The 11,339-nt window shown below is 41.4% G+C and overlaps 1 protein-coding gene across 24 annotated transcripts in view; it reads right to left on the bottom strand.

Annotated features, from left to right (window-relative positions):
• Positions 1-6,408: 6,408 nt before the first annotated feature.
• LOC135535382 (butyrophilin subfamily 1 member A1-like) overlaps positions 6,409-11,339 on the bottom strand; it is a 154,508-nt gene continuing 149,577 nt past the window's right edge. For all 24 annotated transcript variants that reach the window (XM_064962033.1, XM_064962034.1, XM_064962041.1 and 21 more), the window contains one exon: positions 6,409-9,051. In XM_064962033.1, the coding sequence (XP_064818105.1) occupies positions 8,810-9,051 (242 nt within the window). In that variant the 3' untranslated portion in view covers positions 6,409-8,809. The remainder of the gene's footprint in view (positions 9,052-11,339) is intronic.

Raw genomic sequence — 11,339 nt, 5'->3', positions numbered from 1 at the left:
TGAATTGTTAGTTGGAATACTTGTTGGTTTTTACTGCATTGTCGGAACTGGCAGCACAAGCATTTCGCTACACTCGCATTAACATCTGCTAACCATGTGTATGTGACAAATAAAATTTGATTTGATTTGATTTTAAACAGCTTACTGGAGACGGACACACTCTGATCCTGATCACCAACAGCCAGCTGCCGTCCAGGCTCAGCCGGTCGCTGACTAAAGGAAACAAGGTCTCCTCGAGGATTCCGACACCATCCGCTGCTACTGGTACATGTGCGGTGAGTCAGGCAGACATGAGTCGAAGCCCACCTCCTCCTCCCTGCCCAAGGCATGCCCGTTCTGTCCCCCCTCTTCCTTCCCCATCGGATTCCATCACCACCACCATCATCTTGGGCAGCTTGATAGTGAGAGATATTGGACTGCCTGCAGCCTGACCAAGGTCCACTGTCACCCAGGCGCCCGTATCCAAGACATCTACTCCCTTCTACCCACAGTTCTAGACAACTATTCGAATATTGTCACCATTGTCACTCGTTGGATTTAACAACATTCACTTTCAGCAATCTGAGGAACTGAAGAAGGACTACAACATTCTCTATACATGGTTATAGAATATACAGGAAAGATATACATTCTAATGGAGGACTACAACATTCTCTATACATGGTTATAGAATATACAGGAAAGATATAAATTCTCATGGAGGACTACAACATTCTCTATACATGGTTATAGAATATACAGGACAGATATACATTCTAATGGAGGACTACAACATTCTCTATACACGGTTATAGAATATACAGGAAAGATATACATTCTCATGGAGGACTACAACATTCTCTATACATGGTTATAGAATATACAGGAAAGATATACATTCTCATGGAGGACTACAACATTCTCTATACATGGTTATAGAATATACAGGAAAGATATACATTCTAATGGAGGACTACAACATTCTCTATACACGGTTATAGAATATACAGGAAAGATATACATTCTCATGGAGGACTACAACATTCTCTATACACGGTTATAGAATATACAGGAAAGATATACATTCTAATGGAGGACTACAACATTCTCTATACATGGTTATAGAATATACAGGAAAGATATACATTCTCATGGAGGAGGTGTTGCCATGTATGTCCTGAGTCATATTCCTGTTAGGCTGAGAGAGGATCTCATGTCAGATGATGTGGAAGTAATATGGCTACAGGTTCATCTACTTAAAGCCTTGTAGGAAGTTTCTATAGACCACCATTTAATAAAAGTCAGTATTTAGACTATATGTGTGAAATGTTGGAAAATATATGTGATATCAACAAAGAGAGATATTTTCTAGGTGACCTAAATATTGACTGGTTGTAGACAAGCTGCCCACTCAATAAGAAGCTGCAAATAACCCGTGCTTAGATTCTAGTTAAAGTTATCAGTCAACCTACCAGGTCATTTACAAAACAGAACAGGAACTAAATCATCCACCTGTATTGATCATATATTTACTACAGAAATCTGCTCTAAATCTATATCCACACATCATAATATAATAGCCATATCTTGAAAACCAATGTTCCAAAGACTGGACCTAAAATCGTTTATAAACGATCATACAAGACGTTTTGCAATGAATGTCATGTCGAAGATGTGAAAAATATTTGTTGGTCTGATGTGTGAGGAACATCCGGACGCTGCACTTGAAGCAACTGAAACAGCTTCTTCTGGTTACTGATAGGCCCATCATGAAACGAACTGTTAGAACTGCCAAATGCCCTCAGATAGATTATGAATTGAAAATCTGTATGGCTGAGAGGGATGAGGCAGAGGGAATAGCAGATAAGTCAACCAACACAGCAGACTGGAAAACATACAGTAAATTGAGAAATCAGGTAACTAAACTAAACACAAAGAAGAAGAAACTAAACTATGTAACAAAGATAAATTAAATATAGAATGACAGTAAGAGTCTGAATGAAATTCCAGGCCAAAGGACAAACTCGGCTCATTGAGGCAGAAGAGGTACAGAACGGGCCTCGGGTGGGGAGGAGGTACAGAACGGGCCTTGGGGTGGAGGAGGTACAGAACGGGCCTTGGGGGAGAGGAGGTACAGAACGGGCCTTGGGGGAGGAGGTACAGAACGGGCCTTGGGCAGGGTGGAGGAGGTACAGAACGGGCCTTGGGGGTGGAGGAGGTACAGAACAGGCCTTGGGGTGGAGGAGGTACAGAACGGGCCTTGGGCAGGGTGGAGGAGGTACAGAACGGGCCTTGGGGTGGAGGAGGTACAGAACGGGCCTTGGGGGGGAGGAGGTACAGAACGGGCCTTGGGCAGGGTGGAGGAGGTACAGAACGGGACTTGGGGGTGGAGGAGGTACAGAACAGGCCTTGGGGTGAAGGAGGTACAGAACGGGCCTTGGGGGAGGAGGTACAGAACGGGCCTTGGGCAGGGTGGAGGAGGTACAGAACGGGCCTTGGGGGTGGAGGAGGTACAGAACGGGCCTTGGGCAGGGTGGAGGAGGTACAGAACGGGCCTTGGGGGGGAGGTACAGAACGGGCCTTGGGGGGAGGAGGTACAGAACGGGCCTGGGGGGAGGAGGAGGTACAGAACGGGCCTTGGGGGGGGAGGAGGTACAGAACGGGCCTTGGGGGGAGGAGGTACAGAACGGGCCTTGGGGGTGGAGGAGGTACAGAACAGGCCTTGGGGTGAAGGAGGTACAGAACGGGCCTTGGGGGGAGGAGGTACAGAACGGGCCTTGGGCAGGGTGGAGGAGGTACAGAACGGGCCTTGGGGGTGGAGGAGGTACAGAACGGGCCTTGGGCAGGGTGGAGGAGGTACAGAACGGGCCTTGGGGGGGAGGTACAGAACGGGCCTTGGGGGGAGGAGGTACAGAACGGGCCTGGGGTGGAGGAGGTACAGAACGGGCCTTGGGGGTGGAGGAGGTACAGAACGGGCCTTGGGGGGAGGAGGTACAGAACGGGCCTTGGGGGTGGAGGAGATACAGAACGGGCCTTGGGGGTGGAGGAGGTACAGAACGGGCCTTGGGGGTGGAGGAGGTACAGTACAGGCCTTGGGGGGGGTACAGAACGGGCCTTGGGGGGAGGAGGTACAGAACGGGCCTGGGGGGGAGGAGGTACAGAACGGGCCTTGGGGGGGGAGGAGGTACAGAACGGGCCTTGAGGGGGAGGAGGTACAGAACGGGCCTTGGGGGGAGGAGGTACAGAACGGGCCTGGGGGAGGAGGTACAGAACGGGCCTGGGGGAGGAGGTACAGAACGGGCCTTGGGGGGAGGAGATACAGAACGGGCCTGGGGGAGGAGGTACAGAACGGGCCTTGGGGGGAGGAGATACAGAACGGGCCTTGGGGGAGGAGGTACAGAACGGGCCTTGGGGGAGGAGCATAATGGAATACATTGTGACTCCTGTCATGACGTTGCCCTATTTGGATATATATATACCAACCCCCTACAACTAGGCTGCTGTGAGAGAGAGGTCATAAATTCCTGAGGAGACCCATGGCCACACAGTATAAGAGGACGGTACATTTTCATAGAGAACAAAGGAATTTCTTCCACCTCACAGAACTTTATCTTTTCGGCAGTATATGACGAGCAAGACAGCAAAGTATTGCATCATGATATGGGTGGCCTGTTACGCACAATACAGCTACGCTTGGAAGATCAAATCAAATGTTATTGGTCACATACGCATGGTTAGCAGATGTTAATGGTCACATACACATGGTTAGCAGATGTTAATGGTCACATACACATGGTTAGCAGATGTTATTGGTCACATACACATGGTTAGCAGATGTTATTGGTCACATACACATGGTTAGCAGATGTTAATGGTCACATACACATGGTTATCAGATGTTAATGGTCACATACACATGGTTAGCAGATGTTATTGGTTACATGGTTAGCAGATGTTAATGGTCACATACACATGGTTAGCAGATGGTCACATACACATGGTTAGCAGATGTTAATGGTCTCATGGTTAGCAGATGTTAATGGTCACATACACATGGTTAGCAGATGGTCACATACACATGGCTAGCAGATGTTAATGGTCACATACACATGGTTAGCAGATGTTATTGGTCACATGGTTAGCAGATGTTAATGGTCACATACACATGGTTAGCAGATGGTCACATACACATGGTTAGCAGATGTTAATGGTCTCATGGTTAGCAGATGTTAATGGTCACATACACATGGTTAGCAGATGGTCACATACACATGGCTAGCAGATGTTAATGGTCACATACACATGGTTAGCAGATGTTAATGCGAGTGTAGCGAAATGCTTGTGCTTCTAGTTCCAACAATGCAGTAATAACCAACGAGTAATCTAACTAACAATTCCACAACTACTACCTTATACACACACGTGTAAAGGGATAAAGAATATGTACATAAAGATATATGAATGAGTGAGGGTACAGAACGGCATAGGCAAGATGCAGTAGATGATATAGAGTACAGTATATACATATGAGATGAGTAATGTAGGGTATGTAAACAAAGTGGCATAGTTTAAAGTGGCTAGAGATGCATGTATTACATAGAGATGCATGAGATGATATCGAGTACAGTATATACATAAGAGATGAGTAATGTAGGGTATGTAAACATTATATTAAGTAGCATTGTTTAAAGTGGCTAGTGATATACTTTACATCAATTTCCATCAATACCCATTATTAAAGTGGCTGGAGTTGAGTTAGTGTGTTGGCAGCAGCCACTCAATGTTAGTGGTTGCTGTTTAACAGTCTGATGGCCTTGAGATAGAAGCTGTTTTTCAGTCTCTCGGTCCCTGCTTTGATGCACCTGTACTGACCTCGCCTTCTGGATGATAGCGAGGTGAACAGGCAGTGGCTCAGGTGGTTGATGTCCTTGATGATCTTTATGGCCTTACTGTGACATCGGGTGGTGTAGGTGTCCTGGAGGGCAGGTAGTTTGCCCCCGGTGATGCGTTGTGCAGACCTCACTACCCTCTGGAGAGACTTACGGTTGTGGGCGGAGCAGTTGCCGTACCAGGCGGTGATACAGTCCGCCAGGATGCTCTTGATTGTGCATCTGTAAAAGTTTGTGAGTGTTTTCGGTGACAAGCCAAATTTCTTCAGCCTCCTGAGGTTGAAGAGGCGCTGCTGCGCCTTCTTCACGATGCTGTCTGTGTGGGTGGACCAATTCAGTTTGTCTGTGATGTGTACGCCGAGGAACTTAACACTTACTACCATCTCCAATACTGTCCCATTGATGTGGATAGGGGGGTGTTCCCTCTGCTGTTTCCTGAAGTCCACAATCATCTCCTTAGTTTTGTTGACGTTGAGTGTGAGGTTATTTTCCTGACACCACACTCCGAGGGCCCTCACCTCCTCCCTGTAGGCCGTCTCGTCGTTGTTGGGAATCAAGCCTACCACTGTTGTGTCGTCCGCAAACTTGATGATTGAGTTGGAAGTGTGCATGGCCACGCAGTCGTGGGTGAACAGGGAGTACAGGAGAGGGCTGAGAACGCACCCTTGTGGGTCCCCAGATGTTGTTACCTACCCTCACCAACTGGGGGCGGCCCGTCAGGAAGTCTAGTACCCAGTTGCACAGGGCGGGGTCTAGACCCAGGGTCTCGAGCTTGATGACGAGTTTGGAGGGTACTATGGTGTTAAATGCTGAGCTGTAGTCGATGAACAGCATTCTCACATAGGTATTCCTCTTGTCCAGATGGGTTAGGGCAGTGTGGTTGAGATTGCGTCGTCTGTGGACCTATTAGGGCGGGAAGCAAATTGGAGTGGGTCTAGAGTCTTCAATTCAATAAAGTCTTTAAGTCTTTGATGTTAATTACTAGTCTGCAGCTAGGAATTCGGTATCATTGAACGTGAAGAACGACAAACATCCATTCTACAACAACACGAATGAATGTCACTCTGAACTATCCACTCTAACCACGACAGAGAGAGAGAGAGAGAGAGAGGACGGAAACTCTCCAACAGAAACTAACTTTTCAAAAGCGATCAAGACGACACACTGAGCGTAAATAAATATATTGATTGAAATTGTTCCCGAATGAGTGAGCGGTCATGTGCAAAGGATTAGCATTTCAGTTGTTAGAATTATTAACTCTGTAGTGACTTCTCAGTTGACCCCTTTTGTCTAACAAGCCGCCAAGCCTCCTATCATTTCTTGTAACCATATTTACTTTGTCTGTTTGTTTATGCATTTCTTTGAATTACTTAGTAATAAATAAATTATTTAAGACAATTGATGTATGAAAGACTAAGTGAAGACTGGGTTCGTATTATATTTATTTATATTATTTATTTTATATTTCCACAACACAGGTCACCAAGGAAACAGTGACACTACCTCGTAACATTCAATAATGTTAAATATCACACTGGAGTCACGTTCTGACACAATGATGTCATAGTTTATTAAAACAATAAATCATCAATACATGGAAAATACCATTCAACTGTATAAACATGATCAATATATAATATACAGTGGGTCTGGAATTATAGACACCCTTGATAAAGATAATAATGACTGTATAAAATACATTAATATATAGTGGGTCTGGAATTATAGACACCCTTGATAAAGATAATGACTGTATAAAATACATCTATATATAATATACAGTGGGTCTGGAATTATAGACACCCTTGATAAAGATAATAATGACTGTATAAAATACATCAATATATAATATACAGTGGGTCTGGAATTATAGACACCCTTGATAAAGATAATAATGACTGTATAAAATACATCAATATATAATATACAGTGGGTCTGGAATTATAGACACCCTTGATAAAGATAATAATGACTGTATAAAATACATCAATATATAATATACAGTGGGTCTGGAATTATAGACACCCTTGATAAAGATAATAATGACTGTATAAAATACATCAATATATAATATACAGTGGGTCTGGAATTATAGACACCCTTGATAAAGATAATAATGACTGTATAAAATACATCTATATATAATATACAGTGGGTCTGGAATTATAGACACCCTTGATAAAGATAATAATGACTGTATATACATGATCAATATATAATATACAGTGGGTCTGGAATTATAGACACCCTTGATAAAGATAATAATGACTGTATAAAATACATCAATATATAATATACAGTGGGTCTGGAATTATAGACACCCTTGATAAAGATAATGACTGTATAAAATACATCAATATATAATATACAGTGGGTCTGGAATTATAGACACCCTTGATAAAGATAATAATGACTGTATAAAATACATCAATATATAATATACAGTGGGTCTGAAATTATAGACACCCTTGATAAAGATAATAATGACTGTATAAAATACATCAATATATAATATACAGTGGGTCTGGACTTATAGATGAATAATTTAAATACTGAGCTCTATCATCTGCTCAACAACATGTAAATTATATTATTTTATACTAATACGATTGATCTGATTAAAATATTTAGTTTAACAAGTAGTATTTATTTTCTAAATGATTGACCCCCCTAAAGAGTAATAAACTAGTCACAAGGTCAGTATCTGGTTCTATATTCATAGCAATGACATCATCACACTCCTGTAGATTTTGGCTGTCAATCATTTTGACCCCTAACCTTTTACAACAAAAATACATTACACAAACATATATTTCTCTGAACAATTATATTATTTTAAAATAATATAATTTACAATGTATTTTGAGCATACAATAGGTCAGTACATTATTTATTTAATATAGTCATGATCTTCAGCAAGGGTGTCAATAATTTGACCCCTCTGTATATAATCAAGGTGACAATAAAAAAGTAGAGCAAAATTTAACACTTAAAGTCAAATAAAAAACTGGCACATTGACATGAAGCTAAAATATAAACATTTCAATAAATGGTTTTATCAGTCTTGTTCACAGAAGCAGGTTGAAGTTGACAGGTTGAAGCTACAATAGAAGCTGACAGATTGAAGCTACAATAGAAGCTGACAGGTTGAAGCTACAATAGAAGCTACAATAGAAGATGACAGGTTGAAGCTGACAGGTTAAAGCTACAATAGAAGCTGACAGGTTGAAGCTACAATAGAAGCTGACAGGTTGAAGCTACAATAGAAGCTGACAGGTTGAAGCTACAATATAAACATTTCAACAAATTCTAACTGGACATAAGAGAGTCTGTACCAGGAGACATTAGTCCTGTGGTCTGGTTGATATACCTGATGATCAGGTACTGGACATAAGAGAGTCTGTACCAGGAGACATTAGTCCTGTGGTCTGGTTGATATACCTGATGATCAGGTACTGGACATAAGAGAGTCTGTACCAGGAGACATTAGTCCTGTGGTCTGGTTGATATACCTGATGATCAGGTACTGGACATAAGAGAGTCTGTAACAGGAGACATTAGTCCTGTGGTCTGGTTGATATACCTGATGATCAGGTACTGGACATAAGAGAGTCTGTACCAGATCCTACCAGGAGACATTAGTCTGGTTGATATACCTGATGATCAGGTACTGGACATAAGAGAGTCTGTAACAGGAAACATTAGTCCTGTGGTCTGGTTGATATACCTGATACATTACAATAATGAGACATTAGTCCATTATTCCATTCAAGCTCTATTGTTATAGTCTCTCTATAGTAACCCTATAGCATATTGTTATAGTCTCTCTATAGTAACCCTATAGCATATAGTTATAGTCTCTCTATAGTAACTCAGCTCTATAGTTATAGTCTCTCTATAGTAACCCTATAGCATAGAGTTATAGTCTCTCTATAGTAACCCTATAGCATAGAGTTATTGTCTATAGTAACTCTTCCTCCCCTCTCCATCTCATCCAGATCATCATTCTGTGGTCCAGCAGCCAGTAGAATCTCCAGAACAGACTTCCCCCCTGAACCAGGAGCAGACTTCCCCCCTGAACCAGGAGCAGACTTCCCCCCTGAACCAGGTAAAGACTTCCTCCCTGAACCAGGAAAAGACTTCCTCCCTGGAAAATACTTAATCCCTTGAATCCTCTTAGACTCTATTAAAGATAGAAAGGAACAACATCAGAATAACCTGACCAGACAGACAGAGAGAGAGAGAGAGATAATAAACTGACCAGACAGAGAGAGAGAGAGAGAGAGAGATAATAAACTGACCAGACAGAGAGATATAATAAACTGACCAGACAGAGAGAGAGAGATAATAAACTGACCAGACAGAGAGATATAATAAACTGACCAGACAGAGAGATATAATAAACTGACCAGACAGAGAGAGAGAGATAATAAACTGTAAACTGACCAGACAGAGAGAGATATAATAAACTGACCAGACAGAGAGAGACAGAGATATAATAAACTGACCAGGCAGAGATATATAATAAACTGACCAGACAGAGAGAGAGAGAGAGAGAGAGAGAGAGAGAGAGAGATAATAAACTGACCAGACAGAGAGAGATATATAATAAACTGACCAAACAGAGAGATATAATAAACTGACCAGACAGAGAGATATAATAAACTGACCAGACAAAGAGAGAGAGATAATAAACTGACCAGGCAGAGATATATAATAAACTGACCAGACAGAGAGAGACAGAGATATAATAAACTGACCAGGCAGAGATATATAATAAACTGACCAGACAGAGAGAGAGAGAGAGAGATAATAAACTGACCAGACAGAGAGATATAATAAACTGACCAGACAGAGAGAGAGAGAGATAATAAACTGACCAGACAGAGAGATATAATAAACTGACCAGACAGAGAGATATAATAAACTGACCAGACAGAGAGAGAGAGATAATAAACTGACCAGACAGAGAGAGAGAGATAATAAACTGACCAGACAGAGAGAGAGAGATAATAAACTGACCAGACAGAGAGATATAATAAACTGACCAGACAGAGAGATATAATAAACTGACCAGACAGAGATATATAATAAACTGACCAGACAGAGATATATATAATAAACTGACCAGACAGAGATATATATAATAAACTGACCAGACAGAGATATATATAATAAACTGACCAGACAGAGATATATAATAAACTGACCAGACAGAGATATATATAATAAACTGACCAGACAGAGAGATATAATAAACTGACCAGACAGAGAGATATAATAAACTGACCAGACAGAGAGAGAGAGAGATATAATAAACTGACCAGACAGAGAGAGACAGAGAGATATAATAAACTGACCAGACAGAGAGATATAATAAACTGACCAGACAGAGAGAGATATAATAAACTGACCAGACAGAGAGATAATAAACTGACCAGACAGAGAGATAATAAACTGACCAGACAGAGAGATATATAATAAACTGACCAGACAGAGAGAGACAGAGATATAATAAACTGACCAGACAGAGAGATATAATAAACTGACCAGACAGAGATATATATAATAAACTGACCAGACAGAGAGATATAATAAACTGACCAGACAGAGAGATATAATAAACTGACCAGACAGAGAGAGAGAGATAATAAACTGACCAGACAGAGAGAGAGAGAGAGATAATAAACTGACCAGACAGAGAGAGAGAGATAATAAACTGACCAGACAGAGATATATAATAAACTGACCAGACAGAGAGATATAATAAACTGACCAGACAGAGAGATATAATAACCTGACCAGACAGAGAGATATAATAAACTGACCAGACAGAGAGAGAGAGAGATATAATAACCTGACCAGACAGAGAGAGAGAGAGATATAATAACCTGACCAGACAGAGAGGAAGATATATAATAAACTGACCAGACAGAGATATATATAATAAACTGACCAGACAGAGAGATATAATAAACTGACCAGACAGAGAGGAAGATATATAATAAACTGACCAGACAGAGATATATATAATAAACTGACCAGACAGAGAGAGATAATAACCTGACCAGACAGAGAGATATAATAAACTGACCAGACAGAGAGAGAGAGAGATAATAAACTGACCAGACAGAGAGGAAGATATATAATAAACTGACCAGACAGAGAGAGAGAGATAATAAACTGACCAGACAGAGAGAGAGATATAATAAACTGACCAGACAGAGAGAGAGAGATATATAATACACTGACCAGACAGAGAGATATAATAAACTGACCAGACAGAGAGACAGAGATATAATAAACTGACCAGACAGAGAGACAGAGATATAATAAACTGACCAGACAGAGAGATATAATAAACTGACCAGACAGAGAGATATAATAACCTGACCAGACAGAGAGATATAATAAACTGACCAGACAGAGAGAGAGAGAGAGAGAGAGAGATAATAAACTGACCAGACAGAG

This window comes from Oncorhynchus masou, unplaced genomic scaffold (genome assembly GCF_036934945.1).
Source record: "Oncorhynchus masou masou isolate Uvic2021 unplaced genomic scaffold, UVic_Omas_1.1 unplaced_scaffold_487, whole genome shotgun sequence".
NCBI classification, from domain to species: domain Eukaryota; kingdom Metazoa; phylum Chordata; class Actinopteri; order Salmoniformes; family Salmonidae; genus Oncorhynchus; species Oncorhynchus masou.
The sequence above is the reverse complement of the archived record's forward strand: the minus strand, read 5'-3'. Positions and strand labels throughout refer to the sequence as shown.